Source organism: Diachasma alloeum, unplaced genomic scaffold, assembly GCF_001412515.2.
Source record: "Diachasma alloeum isolate Michigan unplaced genomic scaffold, Dall2.0 Dall_scaffold_00704, whole genome shotgun sequence".
In the NCBI taxonomy this organism is placed as follows: domain Eukaryota; kingdom Metazoa; phylum Arthropoda; class Insecta; order Hymenoptera; family Braconidae; genus Diachasma; species Diachasma alloeum.
In genome coordinates this window covers 90,416-117,061 of record NW_021680836.1, presented here as the reverse complement: position 1 = coordinate 117,061, position 26,646 = coordinate 90,416, and the positions used below count along the sequence as shown (strand labels likewise).

General features: G+C 38.9%; 1 protein-coding gene across 1 annotated transcript in view; it reads left to right on the top strand.

Annotated features, from left to right (window-relative positions):
- The window catches only part of LOC107044263 (fructose-1,6-bisphosphatase 1), a 182,803-nt gene extending 157,724 nt beyond the window's left edge, over positions 1 to 25,079 (top strand). Inside the window, exon 4 of the mRNA XM_015266066.1 lies at positions 24,712 to 25,079. Within this exon, the coding sequence (XP_015121552.1) occupies positions 24,712 to 24,900 (189 nt within the window). The 3' untranslated portion in view covers positions 24,901 to 25,079. The remainder of the gene's footprint in view (positions 1 to 24,711) is intronic.
- The last annotated feature ends 1,567 nt before the right edge of the window (positions 25,080 to 26,646 follow it).

Sequence of the window (26,646 nt, the reverse complement as noted above, 5' to 3'; positions counted from 1 at the left end):
CAGGACAGATTGTCTACTCTCCAATGCTTTGAGAGCGTAGATAGCTGAGGCGAGGGATGTGCTGACCCTTATTAACTATGGCCCTTGAGAAATTTGAACCTCTAACCGACTGATCCTTGTACTTGGGACCTGCTTGAACTCCCGGAGCTCAAACTTTTGGACCCTGGAATGTTTTCAGCTGAAAAGACTCTGATTTCATTTGAAATTTTTTAATTGAATCTTTGTGACCCTTATAATTTCAGACCCTTAATATTCCAGACCCTTAAATTGGGACTCTCGATAATTCTGATCCTTGAAAATATTGAAAAGTGCAACTTTTAACCTTTAAACCTTCAGACCCTTAGACTAGTCGTACTATCTACTCTCTACTCTTGTAGACAGTAGATAGTTGAGATTGGATGCATGGTGGAGGCTACTCTCTACTCGTCTAGAGAGTAGACAGTTGGCGCCAGGTGCTTGGCGGGGGCATTAAGACCCTTCATTTTTTAGACCCTAATCGTTCCTCATCTTTAGACCGTTGTCATTGCTTATGGGCCTTGAAACTTGAACCTCAATGGTGCTAACCCTTGAAAATGATAAGAGTCAAATTTTTGGCCCTTAATATTTCTGACCGTTAGACTAGCCGTAGTATCTACTCTCTACTGTTGTAGAGAGTAGATAGTTGGGATTGAATGCGCGGTGGGGGCTCTCTACTCTCTACTCGTCTAGAGAGTAGATAGTTGGCGCCGGGTGCTTGGTAGAGGCATTCAGACCCTTATAATTTTAGACCCTTATCGTTGGTTATTGGCCTTGAAACTTGACCCTCGATGGTGCTGACCCTTGAAAATGATAAAAGTTAAATTTTTGACCCTTGAGATTTCTAACCCTTAGAGAGTAGATAGTTGTGAGCGGATGCGTGATGGGGGCTACTCTCTACTTTCTACTCGTCTAGAGGGTAGATAGTTGGCGGTAAGTGCTTGGTGGGGGCATTCAGACCCTTATTTTTGAGACCCTTATCGTTCCTCATGACCCAAACATTTGACCCTAAATGGTGCTGAGCCTTGAACATGTTTAGAGTGAAATTTTAGACTTAAAATTTCTGACCCTTAGACTAGTCGTACTATCTACTCTCTACTGTTGTAGAGAGTAGATAGTTGGGATCGCATGCGTGGTGGAGGCTACTCTACTCTCTACGCGTCTAGAGAGTAGATAGTTGGCGGGAGGTGCAAGGTGGGGGCATTGAGACCCTTATTTTTTAGACCCTTATCGTTCCTCATGACCCTAAAAATTTGACCCTGAATGGTGCTGACCCTTGAACATGTTTAGAGTGAAATTTTAGACTCTTAAAATTTCTGACCCTGAGACTAGTTGTACTATCTACTCTCTACTGTTGTAGAGAGTAGATAGTTGGGATAGGTCTGTGAAGTTGGTACCCCACCTTGATGAATTGAAACGAAAATTTGATATTTGGTAGATTTTGATCGCCACATGATAGTAGTAGCATTTTTTTTGTTTGTAGTTGAAAAATAAGCGCCCCATACATTGTCAAACGACAGTTAGCAACTATTTTGCAGTTGCAGCTCAATTGGCATCGGATTTTCATCTGCAATCGTTTGTAGTTGATTATAGTTTTGAAATTTATCCAATCTGGCTTCAAATAGACGCCTCATTCATTTTTGAAAGATAGTTAGGAACTATTTTGCAGTTGCAGCTCAACTGGCATCGGATTTTGATCTGCAATCGTTTGTAGTTGTTTCTAGTGCTTGCAGATTGTCAGTCCAATGAAAAAAATTGACTGTATGGTTTTTATGAAATGATTCCGAAAAATTATTTTTCATAAAGAACCTGAAAAACATCACATATGTAGGAGCATTTGGTTGTAGTTGTTTTGAATGGTGGAAAAAATGAGGAAGAATGAAAGATTCTTATCTGTAATCGTTTGTAGTTGATCTTATTGCCGAAATTTTTTCAATCCGAATTCAAATAATCATGTCATTCATTTTCGAGAGATACTTAGGAACTATCCTGCAGTTCCAGCTTAATTGACATCGGATCCTTTTCTGCAATCGCTTGTTGATTGTAGTTTTGAAATTTCTTCAATCCGAATTCAAATAAGTGTTCTATTCATTTTCATAGTACAAGTGGGGACTGATTGTGAGTGATAGCTATAGCCAAACTGACGACGGATTCCTGCCTACAATCGTTTGTAGTTATTTGTAGTACTCATAGATTTCCAATCCAATGGAAAAGAAGGACGTGAGGAAGATCAGATACATAGAAGAATTTCAAATCAATTCCCCCAGGCTTCAAGTGATCATCATTCTCCTTACTGCTGTTCTTCTTTGTCTCCTTTTCTGTATTTTCCTCTTCTACAGTTTGTTTTTCAGGTTTGGTATAATTCTCTTTGTACATTCGTTCGAAAAATGCCAGAGATTCCTCCTTCATCTCTCTACCCCATTGAGTTTCTTCAAATGTAGAAACTTTATATCTAGGATCCAGAATCAGGGCAGCACAATATACCCAATTAGTTTTGTTGTAATGTTTTATTATTTTGTCTCTCGCTGCTTGGAACGCTTCGATGAGGATTTCATCAACCTTCGTCCTTTCCTCTTTCAAATCAAGACTCGATGTTGTGGATTCAATTCGATCCAACAACATATTGAAAGCAACAACAACGAGAGGTAATGTAACATATTTTCCTGCTCCCAAAGTCTTCGAAAGATCATCAAAGTCTTTGAGAAAGTCATGAATCCGTGTCAATAAGATCCACTCGTCTTCACTCATCTTCAAACTCACGACTTCTTCACACTCAGACCACAACAAATTTAAGCCTTTCTTCATCCTCAATGCTGCATTGATCATATAGTCCGTGCTTCCCCACCTCGTGCTCACATCCAAAGGAGGTTTCAGATACTTAATCCCAGCAGCATTGCAAAAACTTCTCAGCATATTCTGAATTTTCTCTGTTTTTTTTATTTTTTTGAAAGTATTTCTCAATTTGATAACAGCTGTACCAGGACTTAATTCAGAGAAAACCTCATCCTCGGATTCTTCATCTGAAGACTCGTTGGATGAGTCGGAAGGATTATCAGAATCTGAGTTGTCAATCGAATTTTGCTCAACTGGAGAGTCCCCTTCGTCTTTCGTAGCTTGTACTTTTATCAATGACAATGTATTTTGTACACCCAGAGCGAGAATGTGGGCACCACATCTGAAATGCTGATTAATATTATCGAACGAATAGCCTGCGTCATTCATCAACACTCCAAGCTCTAGCATGAAGGTCGTATTCGCAGAAGCGTTATCAACGGTGATGCCTTGAACTTTCCCTTGGAGATCAAATTTATTCAAAGTGTCGAAGAATATCTTTGCGATTGCTTTACCAGTATAAGATCCTCGGGCCGGGACAAAATCAAGAACTAGTGAATGAATTTTCCAGTCATTTCCGACATAATGAATTGTAATTCCATAATAAGATCTCCCATTAAAACTCGTCCATCCATGTATTGTGAATGAGACTTTAGATGAATTGTTATGGAGAAGAGTTTTAATTTTCTCCTCTCTCTTGGCATGCTGACGTATGACCATTCTTTTGGCAGTGTCTCGTTTAGGCATTTTGACATCTGGATTGAGTTTGGTAAAAAACTTCTGGGACTGTGGGTCATCAAAAAAACTGAGAGGCAAACGTTTTTTAGCAAGGAAGTTGACAATCTCCACTTCCAACTCGCCAGGAGACGTGGGTTTCTGGAAAAAAAAACTGGAATGAATTTCCACCCTAAATCGAGTGGCTAATGAAGGGATATGAATTCAATCGAATATCAGATTAGCAATGGATCCAGAGACTATTGAAATAATGAAAAACATAATTCGCTATTTTCATTCCCATTTCAGAGATGATCCAAGATGCCGACTTGAAAAAAGTAATCGATAGCTGATATGAGTGGTGAAGTGGTGAAAATGTAAAAATACGATAATCTTGCATCTCGAAAGAGGAATCACTCTGAAGTTAAAAACAAAAATAAAACAATTCAGTTACTTACTGTTGAATGCATTTCAGTTATGAGTCTCTGATCTGGATTCACATTTCCTGGAGTTGACGCTGGGAAGAGAGTATTGAATGCTTGTTTGTGTGCAGTTTCTAGATGTTTTTTCATGGCTGACGTACTCCCATCTTTACGTCCAATCATCTTTACGATTCTTCGTTTTTTACATTCCAAGCAAATGCCTACTGGTTTACTGTCACGCACTTCGAAATCATAATAAGCTCTAAATTTTGATCCAGTCTCCTTTTTTCCTTTTGGAACCTGATCCCTGACTGAAGCACATTCTCCAACAGTTGCCCCTTCAAGGTTATGAGTCGTTGATACATGTGATTTTTTCGGCGGAGGACTATCGCTACTATCCTCACTAGAAGACATTTTAAAAGAGTGATACTCTTCACAATTTACTGATTATTGCTGTTTTGGTTGCTTCAATTCAAAACTGCAGTCTTTACGTAATTTCTGTCTTCGTTGCCAATCCATGTAAGCCCGACATGAAATACCCTACTCGAGTGATTGAATTATTGAACATTCGGCTGCTAGAACCACGACCGGTGGATGAGAACTTCACGAGTTAACCTGAACACTTGAATCATAGAGGGCCCTACATGTCAATTCGGATTCTAGTGATTTGTTCATACGTAATCCTTTCGACAATTCGAAAATTAAAAACATGAGAAATAATGCATTAATAGCCGGAGCTTAAGTGATATGGGATTTACATCTGCAATCGTTTGTAGTTGATTGTAGTTTTGAAATTTTTTCAATCCGAATTCACATAAGTGTTCTATTCATTTTCATAGTTCAAGTGGGGACTGAGCTATAGCCAAACTGATGACGGATTCTTGCCTACAATCGTTTGTAGTTGTTAGTAGTACTCATAGATTTCCAATCCAATGGAAAAGGACATGAGGAAGATCAGATACATAGGAGGATTCGTTTTTAGTTGTTTGTAGTAGTATGAAAAATTAAAAATGTAAAAGATTCTTATAGGCAATCATTTGCAGTTAATTGTAGTTTCGAAATTTCGTCAATTCGAATTCAAGTAAGCCTTCAATCTATTTTCAGAAAACAGTTGGGAACTATTTTATACTTGCAGCTTAATTGACATGGGATTCCCATCTACAATCGTTTGTAGTTAATTGTAGTTTTGAATTTTTTTCAATCCGAATTCAAATAAATCTTCTATCGATATTTTGAGCCCAAGTGGGGTCTGAGTGTGATAGATATAGTAAACTAAAATGACGATGCATTTCTGTCTACAATCGTTTGTAGTTGTTTGTAGTACTCATAGATTTCCAATCCAATGAGAAAGAAGGACGTGAGGAAGATCAGATACATAGGAGGATTCGTTTTTAGTTGTTTGTAGTAGTAAGAGAAATTGAAAATGAAATAGNAGGATTTCCATCTACAATCGTTTGTAGTTAATTGTAGTTTTGAATTTTTTTCAATCCGAATTCAAATAAATCTTCTATCGATATTTTGAGCCCAAGTGGGGTCTGAGTGTGATAGATATAGTAAACTAAAATGACGATGCATTTCTGTCTACAATCGTTTGTAGTTGTTTGTAGTACTCATAGATTTCCAATCCAATGAGAAAGAAGGACGTGAGGAAGATCAGATACATAGGAGGATTCGTTTTTAGTTGTTTGTAGTAGTAAGAGAAATTGAAAATGAAATAGATTCTCATATGCAATCATTAACCCAATGTAATTTTATCTGTGAAATAGTTCCTGAGTATTATTGAAGATTCGATTGAACGTATATTTGAATTTGAATTTAAAGAATTCCATAACTACATTCAACTGCGAACGATTGCAGATTGAAATTCTCCTTGCTTCCTAATTTCAATCGCCACTATAAACAACTACAAACTAATTAGTCTTCTAGGTATCTGATCTCTTTCAGGTCCTTATTGAAAAATAAATGCTCGATGCCATTTCGTAGAAACCATTCCATCGGTACTCAAAATTTGCTAATACTACAAACAACTAAAAACAATTGTATTCAGGAATCCGTCGTCATTTTGGCTATATCTATCACTCAGTCCCCACTTGGGCTCCAAAAACCGATAGCACATTTATTTGAATTCGAATTGGAAAAATTTCAAAACTACAATCAACTACAAACGATTGCAGACGTAAATCCCATATCACTTAAGCTCCGGCTATAAAATAGTTCACAACTGTTTTTCGAAAATGGATTGAAGGCTTACTTTAATTCGAATTGACGAAATTTCGAAACTACAATTAACTGCAATTGATCGCATATGAGAATCTATTTCATTTCCAATTTTTCTTACTACTACAAACAACTAAAAAAGAATCCTCCTATGTATCTGATCTTTCTCACAACCTTCTTTCCCTTTGGATTGGAAATCTATGAGTACTACAAACAACTACAAACGATTGTAGTCAGAAATGCGTCATCATTTCAGTTTACTATATCTATCACACTCAGACCCCACTTGGGCTCAAAAAATCGATAGAAGATTTATTTGCATTCGGATTGAAAAAAATTCAAAACTACAATTAACTACAAACGATTGTAGATGGGAATCCCATGTCAATTAAGCTGCAAGTATAAAATAGTTCCCAACTGTTTTCTGAAAANCTTCTATCGATATTTTGAGCCCAAGTGGGGTCTGAGTGTGATAGATATAGTAAACTAAAATGACGATGCATTTCTGTCTACAATCGTTTGTAGTTGTTTGTAGTACTCATAGATTTCCAATCCNATAACTGCAAATGATTGCATATAAGAATCTTTTTCATTTTCAATTTTTCATACTACTACAAACAACTAAAAACGAATCCTCCTATGTATCTAATCTTCCTCATGTCTTTCTTTTCCATTAGATTGGAAATCTATGAGTACTACAAACAACTACAAACGATTGTAGGCAACAATCCGTCATCAGTTTGGCTATAGCTCAGTCCCCACTTGGACTATGAAAATGAATAGAACACCTATGTGAATTCGGATTGAAATAATTTCAAAACTACAATCAACTACAAACGATTGCAGATATAAATCCCATATCACTCAAGCTCCGGCTATAAAATAGTTCCTAACTGTTTTTCGAAAATGGATTAAAGGCTTACTTGAATTCGAATTGACGAAATTTCGAAACTATAATTAACTGCGAATAATCATTCGCAGAGAATCTATTTCATTTTCCATTTTTCTTACTACTACAAACAACTAAAAATAAATCCTCCTATGTATCTGATCTTCCTCACGTCCTTCTTTTCCATTGGATTTGAAATCTATGAGTACTACAAATTACTACAAACGATTGTAGGCAGGAATCCGTCGTCAGTTTGTCTATAGCTATCACTCACAATCAGTCCCCACTTGTACTATGAAAATGAATAGAACACTTATTTGAATTCGGATTGAAAAAATTTCAAAACTACAATCAACAAGCGATTGCAGAAAAGGATCCGATTCCAATTAAGCTGGAACTGCAGGATAGTTCCTAAGTATCCCTCGAAAATGAATGACATGATTATTTGAATTCGGATTGAAAAAATTTCAAAACTACAATCAACAAGCGATTGCAGAAAAGGATCCGATTCCAATTAAGCTGGAACTGCAGGATAGTTCCTAAGTATCCCTCGAAAATGAATGACATGATTATTTGAATTCGGATTGAAAAAATTTCAAAACTACAATCAACAAGCGATTGCAGAAAAGGATCCGATTCCAATTAAGCTGGAACTGCAGGATAGTTCCTAAGTATCCCTCGAAAATGAATGACATGATTATTTGAATTCGGATTGAAAAAATTTCGGGAATAAGATCAACTACAAACGATTACAGATAAGAATCTTTCATTCTTCCTAATTTTTTCCACCATTCAAAACAACTACAACCAAATGCTCCTACATATTTGATGTTTTTCAGGTTCTTTATGAAAAATAATTTTTCGGAACCATTTCATAAAACCCATACAGTCAATTTTTTTCATTGGACTGACAATCTGCAAGCACTACAAATAACTACAAACGATTGCGGATCAAAATCGGATACCAGTTGAGCTGCAACTGCAAAATAGTTCCTAACTATCTTTCAAAAATGAATGAGGCGTCTATTTGAAGCCGGATTGGATAAATTTCAAAACTACAATCAACCACAAACGATTGGAGATGAAAATCCGATGCCAACTGAGCTGCAACTGCAAAATAGTTTCTAACTGTCTTTCGCAAATGAATAAGGCGTTTTTTTGAAGTCCGATTGGAAAAATTTCAAAACTAAAATCAACTACAAACGATTGCAGATAAGAATCCGATGTCCTTTTAGCTGTAACTATGAAATAGTTCCTAACTGTCTTTTGACAATGTATGGGGCGCTTATTTTTTAACTACAAATAAAAAAAATGCTACTATTATCATGTGGCGATCAAAATCTACCAAATATCAAATTTTCGTTTCAATTCATCACGGTGGGGTGCCAACTTCACAGAGCTAGTTGGGATTGGATGCGTGGTGGGGGCTACTTTCTACCTTCTACTCGTCTAGAGAGTAGATAGTTGGCGCCAGGTGCTTGGCGGGGGCATTCACACCCTTCATTTTTTAGACCCTTATCGTTCCTCATGATTCTTGAAACATGACCCTCAATAGTGCTGACCCTTGAAAACGATAAGAGTCAAATTTTTGACCCTCAATATTTCTGACCCTCAATATTTCTGACCCTTAGACTAGCCGTACTATCTACTCTCTATTGTTGTAGAGAGTAGATAGCTGGGAGCGCATCCATGGTGGGGTCTACTCTCTACGCGTCTAGAGAGCAGATTGATGGCAATGGGTGCGAGGTGGGGGCATTCAGACCCTTATTTTTGAGACCCTTAGCGTTCCTCATGACCCGTGAAACTTGATCCTCAATAGCACTGTCCCGTGAAAATGATCACAGTTAAATTTTTGACCCTTACTATTTCTGACCTTTAGACTAGCCGTACTACAACAGTAGAGAGTAGATAGTTGGGATCGGATGCGTGGTGGGGGCTACTCTCTACTCGTCTAGAGAGTAGATAGTTGGCACCAGGTGCTTGGCGGGGGCATTCAGACCCTTTATTTTTAGACCCTTATCGTTCCTCATGACCCGTGAAACTTGACCCTCCTTAGCGCTGACCCTTAAAAATGATAACAGTTGAATTTTTGACCCTTAATATTTTTGACTCTTAGACTAGCCGTACTATATACTCTCTACTGTTGTAGAGAGTACAACAGTAGAGAGTAGATAGTTGGGATCGGATGCGTGGTGGGGGCTACTCTCTACTCTCTACTCGTCTAGAGAAAAGATAGTTGGCGGGAGATGCGAGGTGGGGGCATTCAGATCCTTATTTTTTAGACCCTTATTGTTCCTCATGACCCCAAAAATTTGACCCTAAATGGTGCTGACCCTCGAAAATATTTAGAGTGAAATTTTAGAACAGTAGAGAGTAGATAGTACGGCTAGTCTAAGGGTCAGAAATATTGAGTGTCAAAAATTTGACTCTTATCATTTTCAAGGGTCAGCACTATGGAGAGTCATGTTTCAAGGGTCATGAGGAATGATAAGGGTCTAAAAAAAAAGCGTCTGAATGCCCCCGCCAAGCACCTGGCGCCAACTCTCTACTCTCTAGAGGAGTAGAGAGTAGCCCCTACCACGCATCCGATCCCAATTATCTACTCTCTACTGTTGTAGAGAGTAGATATTACGACTAGTCTAAGGGTCAGAAATTTTAAGAGTCTGAAATTTCACTCTAATGATTTTCAAAGGTCAGCACCATTTAGAGTTAAATTTTTAGTGTCATGAGAAACGATAAGGGTTCAAAAAATAAACGGTATTCAGATCCCACCTCGCACCTCCTGCCAACTATCTACTCTCTAGACGCGTAGAGAGTAGAGAGTAGCCCCCACCACGCATCTGATCCCAACTATCTACTCTCTACTGTTGTACTCTCTACAACAGTAGAGAGTAGATAGTACGGCTAGTCTAAGGGTCATATATATTAAGGGTCAAAGATTTAACTGCTATCATTTACAAGGGTCAGCACTATTGAGGGTCAAGTTTCACGGGTCATGAGGAACGATAGGTGTCTCAAAAATAACGGTCTGAATGCCCCCACCTCGCACCTACCGCCAACTATCTACTCTCTAGACGCGTAGAGAGTAGAGAGTAGCCCCCACCATGCATCCGCTCCCAACTATCCACTCTCTACAACAGTAGAGAGTAGATAGTATGGCTAGTCTAAAAGTCAGAAATATTGAGGGTTAAAAATTTGACTCTCATCATTTTCAAGGGTCAGCACTATTGAGGGTCATGTTTCAAGGGTCATGAGGAACGATTAGGGTCTAAAAAATGAAGGGTCTTAATGCCCCCGCCAAGCACCTGGCGCCAGCTATCTACTCTCTAGACAAGTAGAGAGTAGAGAGTAGCCCCCACCACGCATCCGATCCCAACTATCTACTCTCTACAACAGTAGATAGTAGATCGTACGGCTAGTCTAATGGTCAGAAATATTGAGGGTCAAAAATTCAACTATTATCATTTTCAAGGGTCAGCACTATTGAGGGTCAAGTTTCACGGGTCATGAGGAACGATAAGTGTCTCAAAAATAAGGTTCTGAATGCCCCCACCAAGCACCTACCGCCAACTATCTACTCTCTAGACGAGTAGAGAGTAGATAGTAGCCCCCACCACGCATCCGATCCCAACTATCTACTCTCTACAACAGTAGATAGTAGATCGTACGGCTAGTCTAATGGTCAGAAATATTGAGGGTCAAAAATTCAACTATTATCATTTTCAAGGGTCAGCACTATTGAGGGTCAAGTTTCACGGGTCATGAGGAACGATAAGTGTCTCAAAAATAAGGTTCTGAATGCCCCCACCAAGCACCTACCGCCAACTATCTACTCTCTAGACGAGTAGAGAGTAGATAGTAGCCCCCACCACGCATCCGATCCCTACTATCTACTCTCTACGACAGTAGAGAGTAGATAGTACGACTAGTCTAAGGGTCAGAAATTTCAAGAGTCTAAAGTTTCACTCTATACATGTTCAAGGGTCAGCACCATTTTCGGTCAAATTTTTAGTTTCATGAGGAATGTTGAGGGTCTAAAGAAAATAAGGGTCTGAATGCCTTCACCTCGCACCTACCACCAACTATCTACTCTCTAGACGCCTAGAGATTAGAGAGTAGACCCCACCACGCATCCACTCGCAACTATCTATTCTCTACAACAGTAGATAGTAGATAGTACGGCGAAACTAAGGGTCAGAAATATTAAGGGTCAAAAATTCAACTTTTATCATTTTCAAGGGTCAGCACCATTGAGGTTCAAGTTTTAAGGCCCATAAGCAACGATAAGGGTCTTAAATTATAAGGGTCTGAATGCCTCCACCAAGCACCTGGCGCCAACTATCTACTCTCTAGACGACTAGAGAGTAGCCCCCACCATGCATCCGATCCCAACTATCTACTCTCTACAAGAGTAGAGTGTATATAGTACGACTAGTCCAAGGGTCTGAAGGTTTAAGGGTCAAAAGTTACACTTTTCAATATTTTCAAGGGTCAGAATTATTGAGAGTCCCAATTTAAGGGTCTGGAATATTAATCGTTTGAAATGATAAGGGTCACACAGATCGAATTAAAAAATTTCAAATAAAATCAGAGTATTTTCAGCTGAAAACATTCCCGGGTCCAAAAGTTTGAGCTCCGGGAGTTCAAACAGGTCCCGACTACAAGGGTTAGTCGGTTAGAGTGTCAAATTTCTCAAGGGGTATACTTAATAAGGGTCAGCATATCCCTCGCCTCACCTATCTACTCTCTCAAAGCATTGGAGAGTAGACAATCTGTCCTGTCACCCCAACTCTCTACCCATTCTCTACTTACTCTCTAATCGTGAAGCAAATAGAGAGGTGGACTCTCCACTGGGTCCGTTAGGGTATGCCCTAGATATTTCCTTACATCACCGTAAAAACCATAGACGCATGGTAAAATGTATAGACGCATGGTAAAAACTATAGACGCATGGTAAAATTCATAGACGTATGGTAAAACGTCCACCCAATTCTATACCCCAACTCTCTGTCACCCCAACTCTCTACCCATTCTCTACTTACTCTCTAATCGTGGAACAAATAGAGAGTTGGACTCTCCACTGTGTCCGCTAGGGTATGCCCTAGACATTTCCTTACATCCCTGTAAAAACCATAGACGCATGGTAAAATTCATAGACGCATGGTAAAAACCATAGACGCATGGTAAAATTCATAGACGTATGGTAAAAACCATAGACGCATGGTAAAAACCATAGACGTATGGTAAAAATCATAGACGTATGGTAAAAACCATAGACGTATGGTAAAATAAGCCTTAGATGCATTGTAAACGTTTCCTCGGGTGCATTGTAATTACGACTGGTTATAGGGAATTTTCTCGGAACATGTTGGGCAAAAATCTTTCCCCCGGGACCTTAAGAAGATCCGTAAAATATTCAGCATGATCAACATAATATTGCGATGCCACCAAAGCATCGTAAGCTCCAGCCACATGATCGGGAGGTGCAAATGCCAGGGCCATTAGCATTTTAACATGTAAAGCAAATTCATCATTAGTGTTGTAGCGGCCCTTCTGGCCCACCGCCCGAGATGACGAATAATACATTGTATAAAATGGAAGTAGCATCCATGAATAGAAACATCAGGGAGAACAGATTTAACGGCGTCAATAAAGGCCAGTTCAAAATCAGATATAAACACTTCAGGCTTCAAATGAACATCAGCAATTTCAATAATACTTTTCAAGATTCGTTTGTAAGTACTCTCACGCCTGGATGTTGTCAATACGTACACCAAGGGCACAGACTTGAAATTGAGTTGCCCAGTAGTGTCGTTATCCTATGTAATCCCTCCATGAATAGTATACAGCTGGGAAAAAATTTTAGGCACTGATGAAAATGTTCCATCGCTCAACTAGATTCGACACGAACCCAAATGCCGTAAATTCTTCATTGTTGCAAAAATAAGGTAGCGATTATGACGAGATTTATTATCATACAACAAGAACTTATCGCCCCTTAAAGTCTGTTGATATTGCTCTGGAATGGTTAGCTCACTGATTATAACCGGCGTCATCAACTGCGGATTATCTTGCCTGCGATGGCGTTGAATGTGTTTCTTCAATGTCTACGCGCCAGGTAATTCAACGGCAGTACTTGTAGATACCTTACTCACGATTTCCCCAACAATACCACTTGGGTCCTTGATTCCCTTTGCACATTTACAAATCTTATTGACTAATTTCCGAGCCTTTACTCGAGCAACATTTGCCACGTGCCATGTTCTCCCACAAATAATAATGTCCCTGTAAAAAAGAAACATCATAAATGAATACAGAACAAACAAAAGTAAATTGAGATACAAAATCAAATGACATTAGAGTAATCACCTATCATCTTTTTCACATGAGGTAGTACGAGCAAGAGTTTTACAATGGTGAGCCGTCGCATAATCAAGGCATCTCCAAGTAACAACTTTAGTTGAAGAATGAACACTTAAATTATTAAACATATAGCCTTTGTGCACTAATAATTTCTGGCCTCTCTGGCTCAACACAAAGTGTAGAGGCATCTCGACACCGCAGGACACTGATTCCGTACAACGAATGGCACTTAATGTTTCACGGAACTCAGGACGATTACTCCCCCCCCCCCATTAATGCCCATTGACCGCCAATTTGGGGGAAATGAATTACACAGGTTAATAAAATCCTAAAGTTTGAATTACAATGGGAGGGAAATAGACGCAGAATTCAAATTTTCAACTGAATTAATAAATCCCGCAGTAATAAATATTACTGTGATGCATTGTCCATATAATGAATAATACAGTAATGAATTGTCCATATAACAAGTAATGCTGTAATGAATGTGTCCGTGATGAGTTTTTGTGATGAAATGTGCTTTAATATTACAAAACTGTAATGAATAGGGGCAATACCAATAAATTCATCTTAAAAAAATATGGGGGAGTCTCCAATCATAAAATTATGTGTAAGTTTGCGAACACCATAAGCCTTGTCCCATTTTGTTGTGTTGATTTGTGCCAAATATTTCCCGGGAAGAGTGTTGGCATCTTCTTCTGTGTCTATCTCTTCAGTGCTGGTCTTTGAACTTTCACTCAGAATGCATGAGCTACCAATGGCTGGAACTATTCCCCAGAATGTGACGATAGGCTCATTCAAGGTATGATTGATTAAAGAATCGTCAGCTGTAGTCCCATAACGGTCTTCAGAGGCATCTCTGCTCGACAACATCTGCTTTGGTGTCTTTGGGGTACTCCTATATCTGAGTTTTCGTTTATTCTTGTAATCAATGGATTGCTTTCTATCATCAGGCAATTCAAGTTTTTGTCTACTGTCATCGAATGATTTCACATTTCGCGCGACTAATTCCTGAAGCGGTCTCCCAATGGGTTTGAGAATTTCATTCATTGCTTCATCAACATTCTCACTGCATAATTTCAACAGATTATGTTTACGTTGAATCGCTTTTCGTGCAGTGAAAATTTGACGTAAAGCTCTTGCTGTTTAGACATTTCATTCTTGTGGAGAGGTATGTTGACTCGCCGAAGTCTAGCTCACAACTGTTTATACCCTCTCTCCACGACTGTTATTTATATGAATGAAACAGTCAAAATTTTTCCTATAACGCCCTGTTTCAATGTCACTATCTTTATCGATAACTAAAAAAGTATAGTTATCTTTTCACCAAGCTGAACATAATTCTTTGAATTGTTCGAATGACATCTGTGTTCACATGATCATTATAAATATGTCTCAAATTCATTTCGTCCTGTTTGAATAATACAAAAAAATGAATATTGTCACGCACTAAATGTTTTGGGATGCGAGCATACGATTGACACAAATAGAAGCTGTCAACATTTTTATGGCTCCCCATACAAAAATATGCCTTAATATTATTTTGCTTCTCGCATGCCACATCGTCGAATATGAACAGTGAATTCTCTTTTGCATTATCAACCGAGACAATGTCCTCATTGTCTGAGAATGGATAATATTTCATGTCATTAAGAGGTTCCAGTAAATTTTGTAAAAATTGATATTTCGGTTGATTGAGGGATTTTAAATACACGTAGATATTCGACAATCTGAGACCATTAGGATGAATTATGAGACTGAGTAGTGCGTTACTTTTTCCACAATTTGATGGGCCACAGAAAACCGCGCGAATTGTATTTGGTAACAATGAGCTATGAAGTTTCGGTTTCTTGGTATCTTTTCCAGTTATTGAATCGAAATTAATGGCGGGCAAGCCGTTGAGATGTGTACTGAACTCCATCTTCATGACAACTAAAGAAAAAACCTATAAATTGGCTATTTTATAGCAAAATTAGTCAGTTCTGCTTCAGACATAATTGTGTACAGATCGCGCGCTGGCAAAAAGGGGAGAGGGTTATTGAATAAAATTATCAACAATCTTCCTGTTGAATTACATCTGCCAGGTTACCAGTACTGTGGGCCAGGCACGGAATTGGCGACAAGATTAGCTCGAGGAGATCCTGGGATTAATTCAATCCCAGTATCACACCAAAAATCAAGTGTGAGGGTAAAAAAAGCAGGCATAGCTGTGAGGAAATCAAGGACCGGTTTGAAAAAATCAAGCAAAAGGGTGAACAGATCCGGCGCTGGTGTGAAAAAATCAGGCACCTGTAAAGACTCGAAAAAAATTAGGTATGGGGGTGAAAAAACGCGTGACCAAGAAGCGAGTCAAGAAGAAGGGTAAGACTAAAAAGCGGGTCACAATTGGGGCAATCATCAGAGCCGCAAAGAAGTCAATCAAATTAAACAGTGGTTCACATGATGCTATCAAGACAGCACTCACCGGTGCAAGAATAGCCATCAAACAATTCGGAAGGAGAAGTAGAGTCACCATTCCGCGAGTGATTCCTGTCCCATCGAAAATCGGGAGAATCATACCCTTTCTCGTGCCGATATTTGCCGGGTTGAGTGCCACAGGGCTATTGGCTGGAGGAGCTGCTAGAATTGTTAGAGCTGTGAACAGTGCTAAAACGGCCAAACGATAACTCGCGAAAAATAAAAGGCACAATGAAACTATGGAAGCTATCGCAATTGGCAAAGGTCTACATCTGAAACCATATAAGAAGGGAATGGGCTTGTACTGGAAGCCAAAAAACTACTAACGATGCTACCACAGGGCCTTGACGGAAGGAGATCTCAGAAAGTATGCAACACTCATGGAAATTCCACATTTCTGCGGTGTTTTCATGCGCAATGGTCTACCCAAAAATGGACCATTCATTAATGAATCAGCCACCATCAATTTAGATGACAAGGATGGTCCTGGGACGCATTGGGTTGCCTACAAGAAAATAGGAAACGATGTTACCTATTTCGATAGCTTTGGGAACCTACAAACTCCCACAGAACTCTTCATATACCTTAGAGTTGGTAGCATAAAATATAATCATGAACGTTTCCAAAATTGGAATACATTGAATTGTGGACATTTATGTTTGGCGTTTCTCAACGGGCGCTTATATGAGAGCAGACACTGAAGATTTTTGATTAGTCGATATTCAGAAATCATGAGTGATTCATTTACGTTGACAGTCTCAGGAGCATCATCAGTGTTGGAGGTGCAATATTTTCCTCCAATTGAACTTGCTTCTGAGAAAAATTATGTTTTTGGCTTCGTGGAATTTTTAACATTTAATTCCATTCCAAATGTTGATACGAGCAATAACAAGTTACATATGGGGGACATGATCATTATTATTCCGACGGGAAGTTGCGAGATCGATGATATTTCAAAATTCATTGTGAAAAAAGTGTGGAAAAAAATGATGTTACCATAAAAATCAGAAGTAATAATAATACTTAATGGAGTGAAGTGTCATGTAATAAAGACTAGGACTTGAGGTCTGCAAATTCGATAGGTCGTCTCCTTGATTTTACCCCTAGAGTTTTAGAGGCTAATAGAACTCATCAGTCTGATCAGCCTGTAGCCATTCTCAAAGTGAACGCCCTACGAGTTAAATGTAATATCACCACTGGAGCATACAATAACAGTGATAAATTTCATACAATCCATGAATTTTTTTCTGTAGTACCCCCTAAATATAAAATTGTAGAAGTACCATCGCAAGTTATTTATTTACCAGTGTCTGTCAAAACGATAACCGATTTATAGCTCCGAATCATTGATCAGGACGGTGACTTGGTGAAATTTAAAGGTGAAACAATTACCATCAGGTGTATACATCAAGCCTACTTCATAATGATGGGCATTGTACCTTCACGGAAAAAAAAATATGCAAATAATTATACGTGACATATATGTGACATATTGCATTTTTCGCCGAAAATATATCTTACATATATGTTAGATATATGTCGAATATATGTGGGTAATATATATGTGCTCGTAGATATTCAGCATATATCTGATGTATTGCGTTTTTCGCCGAAATATATGGGCGTATAATTGACATATATTTCACACATATTCCGTTTCCCGTACGGGTATATAATCGTAAGATTGGCTACTCCTATAAAAGCCTTCAATCATGCCTCGCTTCAATCAGTTCGCATGCTGGTTTTAAAGTGTCAACATCTCAGAACGTAAAGTTTCTCAAGAGTCTCGGTCTGGCCGTAAGAAGAAGTGGAAAAAACGTTTTTGTCAAATAAAAATCTTATTCGCCTATTGTATACCATGGGGGAAAGCCTGAATATCAAACTCCCTCCGGTCTTTGAGGATTCCATCGGACACTATGAGATCCACGCACATCAGCCATATGCCTCGACAGCACAGGATAATAGCGATGAAATTCGAATTACTATACAAAATCAGGATCTCTGCATTTTGCCAAGCAAAAGGTACTTGCACATCACTGGTAAACTGCTTAAATCGAAAAACACCTTCTCTACAACTACAAAATTTGTGAATAAAGCCATTTGTCATCTATTTCAGGAGATCCGCTATGAAATTAATGCTATTGAGATTGATAGAGTCAAGAATGTAGGCATCACTACTCTCATCAAAAATCTCATCTCATTAACACCCAATCAAAGCATCTCAATGGGAAATGCTGGATGGCTGGGCGTTGAAGAAAAAACGAGTTCAACTGATGGAAATGGTTGTTTTGATATTTCCATCCCATTAAGTATGTTGCTGGGATTTGCTGAAGATTATCGAAAAATTATGGTCAATGTGAAACATGAGCTGGTTTTGATTAGGGCTCGTCATGATAATATCACTCTGATTCAAACCGCAAAAGAAGATGTGAAGATCAACTTTAGGAAAAATTGAATGGTTGATCCCATATGTCACACTGTCGGATACTAAAAAGATTAAGTTGCTGAATTTCATCCATAAAGATCCTGCGATAGCGATGAGCTTCAGATCATGGGAATTATATGAATACCCAATGCTTCCGGCGACAACAAAACACGTGTGGACGGTGAAAACCGCGACGCAGCTTGAGAAACAACGTTATGTCATTCTAGGCCTCCAGACAGACCGAAAAAATAAGGATAAGAGAAACGCTAGCAATTTTGATCACTGTAGCTTTGCAGATGTCAAATTATTCCTAAATTCTCAATGTTATCCATATGGAAATTTAGATGTAGATATGGCTGAGAATCAATATTCGATGCTTTACGATATGTATTCAAACTTTCAATCATCACATTATATTACGATCAACAAATGAACAATCCATTATTAAGTAGAGCACATTTAGCAAATATTACACCACTGATGGTAATTGATTGTTCTAAGCAAAATGAATCCTTGAAGTGTGGTCCAGTTGATTTCCACCTAGAGTTTGAAACTAAAATAAGCTTTTCTCCGGAGACTGCTGCTTATTGTCTTATTTTACATGATCGAGTGGCACATTATAATCCCATAAGCGGAGGGGTGAGGAAAGTAGTTTAAGGGGAGGGATGGGCGATTAATAAATTCTCATGTGAGTAGCATCATTTCATTAGTCGCTATGGAGCTACTCGGGGACATACAAGGCTTCCAAACTTTCTTCAACGAGTTTATTGTAAAAGAATTCGCATACACAGTTTTGGATTCTGGGGTTGGATACCCTAACGTGTAGTTTTTCAAGTCCCCATGGAGATTCTCCAGTTTACCAGTGAAGTATAGAAGTGTAGCTTTGTGGCTTGAGCGTCATCATCATGGATTATCCTGGGACTATGGGAATAGATCATACGAGCAAATTGGACAATTAGTTCAAAAGTGGGAAAATATTGGTAGAATTTATGTGAAAGGTGAAGAGAAAGAAGAGTAGTTGAAAACAATTTTTGGTCCTGTATTAACACTGGTAGTAGTGAATATTGAAGAAATTTTCGATGATTGCCCATCACTAGCCAAATTCAAAGATTTACCAGCTCGTACTTGTCCATTTCATAGTTATAGAGACGACAACAAGGCATGTGCCGTAAAAAATGTGGAGCTACTCAAAAACTGGATGATGAAGAAAAGAATAGTACGATCAATAGATCGATCCTTCAATATTTACTACAAATTGAACAATTTAAATTTGATGGGTTGTAAAGATATTGCATATCTGCCACATTCATTTATAAGTTTCGTCGCTCCATGCCATGTTGATCAGTGTTGGGACAAGTTGTCTGATGCTATGAGAGCTGATTGGTACATCAAAAGATGTAGACGTTGTTTGGAACATTATCAGACAATCGATGGTGATACTTTTGATGGACCACCCCCTATGATAAAGGATTGTGTAAAATGTAATATTTTGTAAAAGAAAAAAAATGCTTTTCAATTGTGATATTTATTCATGTACTTCTTTAGACTGTTACATTAGTTATAATCATAAAAATTATTTTATAAAGAAAAAAATCATCAATAAAAAAATTAAAACTTAGATTATTGTTCAGTTTATTTGTAATTTAAGCTCCAGTATCATCTCCCTTCTCATCTGCATGGAATTTAATGTCGTTGTATTCACCACCCAAGTACTCGAACTTTGGGGAGTCTCTCTTAATTTCGTTCAGCAAGTCTTCGAATTGTTGGGGATTTTCAATGAAGAACTTTGACATCCTTCGGTTCAGGAAAACTGCACAAACATTATTCAAATGGAGGATCACACTCATTCCATACTTCGTTTTGACTTTGAAGGCTGCAGTAATGGTATACAAGTAGTTTAATGCTAGATCAGACAGTTTTAACAGAGGAAGTTCCTTCAATTCAGCATTGATTTTGTCGAAATGAACTTGATCTGCCTCATTTTCAACCTTCACATTCAGATCTGGTTGCATACGCATACTGTTAGATCCTTCACCAAAGAATTGCAGTGTTGGGAAACCCTTCTTAATATGGTTTCGAAAATTTTCGAATTCTTTAGGGTTATCCTCGAAAAACTTAATCAATCGGCTATTCACAAAAACTGAATAAGTATTTGACAAATGTAAAACAATGCCAACACCGTGTTTGTTATTAACTTTGTAGGCTGCCGTGATGGTGCACAAATAGCCGCATTCCAGTTGACACATTTTCACCAGGGGGAGTTCTTTTAACACTGCTATATCATTCATTATTTTGAAATTTGCTTCATCGGCTTCATTGTCAACCTTCACGTTTGGATCAGGATGCAGGCTAATATTGTGGTATTTTCCGCCCAAATATTCCAACGTTGGTGAGCACTTCTCAATATGTTGTTGGAAATTCTTGAACATCTTGGGATTTTCAACCAAATACTTGGCCAGTCGATTATTCACGAAAACTGTGTGAGTATCTAAGAGATGAAGAATAACACCGACTCCATACTTTGTTGCCACCTTGCGAGCTGCGATGATGGTATGAAAAGCTCCGTCTAAATCTTCAAGTTTGACGAGAGGAAGACCTTTCAGATGCGCCACAATGTTGATTTTGTTGAAATCCATGATGCCTTGATACTTGAGTATCAAAATTAGGGTTGAATTCAAGTCTTCGGAAGATTTGAGCAGAGTACTTTGATGTCACTTCGAAACGATACGAAGTACTGGTTTCACTTCTTGAATATTCTTCAGAAGAAGATTTAAACGTTTCTTCAATTCCTGTCGCGGGAGACTCTCCCTCATGGAAAACTGCGATGGACTGATGACGAGCATGGAAATGTCGTTGGTTATATACATAAACCCCCCCCCCCCCACTCCTGCAACCATCACTTCTCAAATGAATAATTACACATTGTTATTAACAACGGTCTCCCACGAGGTGGTGGGGCAAACATCAAAGTACCGGAAATGTCAATATATACATAAACCACCCTCTCGCACCCATCACTTGCTTAAATAAATAATTAGACATTATTATAACGATTGGTTATTCCATGAAGTGGTAAACATAAAAATACAGGAAATCTCAATATATACATGAACACCCCACATCTGCAGCGATCACTTTTTTAAATAAATAATGACACACATTACAAATAACGGTTTTCCATGAACGGTTTCCGGACGAGTACCGGAAATCTCAAGTTCGAGCATGTTTGAAAAATGTCATATGGTCACCAGATGTGACACATCTATGACCATCTCAAGGGGGGGGGGGTGAGATCTGTTCAATCGCTAATTAATTGATCCGCGAATCAGAAGCGCTAATTAAACCGTTAATTAAACTATGAACTGCGAATTGATTAACCCTTTCTCCCACCTACCCCCTCGCGGGATAGATTGATCAGATCACTCATAGAGTCCCTTGCAGTCCAAAACCGCAAATTAATTGACTAACCCGCGAATCAAACCCCCACCCCGCGGATCTGACTGCGAATTACGCTATCAACGCTATCAACGGATTAATTAACCCTTTTACCCACCCGGCCCTCTCATGGGGGTCCTTTGACCCAACACCGTGGATAAATTGGTTAACCTGCGAATCTAACCGGGAATCAAACCGCGACCCGCGAATTAATTAACCCTTTCACCCACCCAGCCCCCTCGCGGAGGTCCTTCGGCCAGGTCTCCGCTAGACCCTTGCCCCAAAACCTACAAATGAATTTGATAATTAATTAATTAATTAATTAATCAATAATTAAATCAATCAATCAATAATTAATTAATTAGCGTCAGAAATAAGGGTCACGAGGGTCAGGAATAGAGCTCACAAAAAAGGGTCAAAACTATGGGTCACGAGGGTCAGAAATGGGAGGCAAACATAAACGTCAGAAATAAGGGTCACAAGGGTCAGCAATGAACGTCAGAAATAAGAGTCGCGAGGGTCAGAACAAAGGTTCATTAATTAGGAAGGGTCATAATTAAGTTTTAGGCAAAATCCTATGTCACTCACCAGAGAATCCGAATCTTCGCCTTATCTAGAACATTTAAATATTATATTCCCAAAAATCACAGGATAGCGGACCTGGACTTCAACACAACAGACGATCACTAAAGTTAAGTAACATCGAGTAGGGTTCGGAATTGGATGGGTGACCACTCACCGATAATGTGATTTTTTTTTCTTTTTCTGCGTGTATAAATTGATTCTTACCATTGAGCATGCTTTCCCATGGCAATTAATGAGTTATTAATCATTGACGAATTGTTAATAATAATGAGGTTAATATATAATCACGTGAGTTTTTGCTGGGTTGCAACCTACTTGTAACTTGTGAGATAACTGCGTGACGTTTTCATGAGTTCGTTGTAGGTCGAAACTTATGTGGAACCGGTGACCATGTCGTTTGCACCGCATCGGTAACCGATGATAAACCGATGAAATTTCTACTCGGGGAGGTTGTCATCCTCGTTGGCCCATGCCGCGCGTGCGGTGTCTATTATCGCTGTATGAAGTCTCGTACCAATGGAGTGTTTGGTCTTCCTGGTGGTAGAGTTGATGTTGCCTGCATTTGTGTGATTCTTGACACTGCTTTAGCGGAGATGAGCTCAGTGTGTCGGCCCGATGTTCTCAACGCTGCAGCCGGAGTTGTTCGGCATAAGGTTTCTTCTCTCCCTCATGCCGGAGTGTCACTGCCCTCCAGCTACTCGTCATGGCCCGTCGTTACCATAGTTGTGTTTGCACGGTTGTCATCGTTTCACAGCTTATTCTAAATAAAGTAAAATCGAAGAATATGAAACACGGAACGAAGGCGTTATAATGTCCTGGAATGGTCAGCGAAAATGGCGCGGGACGAACTGTAAGGCGTCTCAACGCCTGAATGTTGTCTGCTTCCTCGCCCATTTTCACTAGATTTTACTCATAATATTCGGAAGTGCACTAATCATGGCAAAAATTGTTCGTGATCATTTTTACGGTGCAGCACAACGGTTTTGGGTGCTCTGCGATGCACCAAGATGCACAAAAAAATAACACGTGGTAACACAGCGCGCGGAACGATAGGAACGCTACCGAGCACTATGCCAAAACCCAACGCTTCTCGAACATTCCACGAAAAACCACGCGACACGAAAATCACTTTAATTTTAACGGAAAACTGTACAACTTTAACGATTGCACTTGTTAACACGTTAATACAGCAATTTTATTTCTCACGTTGAAGGAATCACGTCGGGGTCACCATTTATGGTAGTTCGGTGCGGGATAGATGGGTTTTGTAACGTATAACACTCGGAATTCGTGTACTATATGGAATAAGATTTATTCACAGCAATGTAACTTGGTTTACACCATGACAGCTGGCACGAGAGTGTGCTCCCATGGCAACGGTGTTAATCATCCGATCGAGGATGCCCGAATTATTAGGAATTGTCGTGAGATGTCGTAGTAATGTATTCGGTTGCTAAGCCAAGCTTGAACACAATACATTGAATTGATCTGAAATAAAATAGAAGTAGCTTTGCTCCGAAAAAAACTATGTGTTCTGCATTTAATGTATAACACATTTGGGCAATTTTTTTCAAACCAACAATTTCCGTTGATTTTTTTAATCGAGAAATTTCGTCAAAAAAGTGCTGTTAAAACTATCATAACTCGTTTTTTGTATGTATGGTAGCGGTTAAAAATTTTCCGACTTTAATGGAGACCGAAAATCGGTTTTATTTTCGGCTGCTCACTGTGATAAAAAATAACCCAATCAATTTCGATACTTGAAAGTCCGTATTGGATGACTGGAATATTTATTTTATACCGTACAATTGGTCTCATATTTTTAAGATTTCTTTTCGTCGAGTTACAGACCGTCGTTTCGAGTGGTCTCTACTTTTGACACCGATTGTAGTGCCCTTTATGTGATACACAGCTAGCGAATAATGATGTAGGATTTATTTTCACGTATAAAGATAATACGCATCGCGGAGCGCATCTAATAAAAATATGTAAAATTGTTCTTACAAATAATTTTCTTGGAAAAGTTCTTAAGAGTGTTTTTCGGATTTATAAAAATTCATTTATATTCAATAGAGAGCGATTTCCTTCAGTCTCCGCAATTGTTGAAATGAAAAAAAAAACCTGCAAGAATTGTTTAGGATGTGAAGTTTCGTTAATACGCATATTCAATTCTCAAGTTGTCGCGTTTTTCTAGCATCCACTCACTCTACAGTGTTGCCCTATAGGTTGCCTATGGTTTAGCGGGAATTCCCTCACGATGCGACTACTTAAGGGTTAAAGATGGAATTGCAGTTGGCAATTTCTAGAAATTAATTTATTTCGACAGCAAAATGATGCAATTATATTTTCTGTTGCAGCTGCGTCTTCTTTATGAATGCATTCCAATGGCTTATATAGTGAACGAAGCAGGCGGCAAGGCTTCAAATGGCGAAATCGACATACTCGACATTGTGCCCGAAAAGATCCACCAGAGATGCCCCATATTCCTAGGATCGTCGGATGACGTTGATGATGTTCTCGCCATCATTAAAAAACATAGAAAATGATTGAACAAATTATGTTTTTGTTTATACGTAGACTTAGCATTAAAAAGGTCACATCTCTCAATCCGTGACATGATTAGTTAATGTATTCATGTTGGGAGCCAGGGTGGTTGGAAAAACATTGAGCTTTTGTAATCAAGAATTATTTCTTATGGGAAATAAAAGTTCAGAAGTTTTAAGGAGTTTTCAATTATTACTGAATTCTAGATTGACCAGTGAATAACTCAAGAAATTCTGACTCAAAACATTGTAAGATAGAAATGCTCTGAATTTCCACCTATATAAAAATTTAATAGAAAAACTTGGCGATACCCAAACTTGGATACTGCTTAGCGTCAGTGATCGCAGACTACCCCAGTAGTTTTTGTTCAACCAAGTTTTTCTAGGTTACCCCGGTATCTTCAGAGCTGCTTATGGTAGGTCGTATTTGTTCTCGCTTGATATGGGCAATTAATGAGAGGGAGGAGATAGGAAAGGATAGACCAAGGTGAACAGTAAGGTAAAATGGAATAATGTAGAGAGAGGCATGATAAGGGATACTAAAATGAAAGGGAGAATGGGGCAAAATGGGATACTGGGGTGGAGTAGACCACTTAGACAGCAGGGTTAAATGAGAAAGCAGGAGAGTCATTCACCCGTGTGGTAAAACGGGAAAGCAGGTTAATTAGAGTGGAGCAAAGTGAGATGACAGGGGAAAATGGGATAGCAGTTAAATGAAACCATAAAATACACCGAAACAGTGAGTTACTCCGACAGTGGGTTAAATGGGATAAGGGGGTGAATTGGAGTACAAGGGTGAATCCGATTGCGAATTATTAGGTGTATAACTTAATTTTTTCCTTTTTTGTGTCGAGTGTAGTGTCTTATTTAAAATTTGAATATTTATGCGCCCGTCGGCGATTTTGAAGAGTGGACCTTACTGTTTTTAATAAGCTATATGTCATGTCTGGGAGAGCTGTATAACTTCACAAAACAGTAGTGTATACAATGGCGACCGATACGCAACACATTAGGCACTGTATTCTCTACGAGCTCCAACAAGGAAAAAAAGCCATTGAAGTCCACCATTCGATTTGTTCTACTCTCGGAAGTAATAATGTTTCTTATGATACGTATAAATATTGGTATCGACGCTTTAAAGATAGTGATTTCGATCTCTGTGACCGGGAACGCCCTGGACAGCCTGTGATATTTGAAGATGCTGAATTGCAAGAATCACTCGACAAAGACCCAACGCAAACCCAAAAAGATCTTTCAGCTCAGCTAGGAGTCATACAAGCAGCAGTGTCGAAACGATTACACACAATGGGAAAAATACGAAAGGTAGGAAGATGGGCTCCACACGAACTGACTGAACATAACCTCGGCCAACGCATGAACACGTACCTTCCGTTGCTCGTCAAGGGCCAAAAGAAAGATTTTTTGTCAAAAATTGTGACGGGAGATGAAAGATATATTTTTTTTGCTAACCCCAAACGGAAAAAGTCATGGATGGATCCCGGACAACTATCAGCATCCACTTCCCAACAAAAAATTCACATGAAGAAGGTTCTCCTCTGCATCTGGTGGGATATGAAGGGTATACTCTATTACGAACTTTTGGAAGCGGGTCAGACAGTTACTGCAGAATGCTACAGTCGACATTTAATCAAATTGAGCAAGGTACTTGATGAGAAGAGGCCATTTACTGGACTAGGGAGCCAGTAAGTCATGCTGCTCCATGATAACGCTCAACCTCATGTTGCTTGC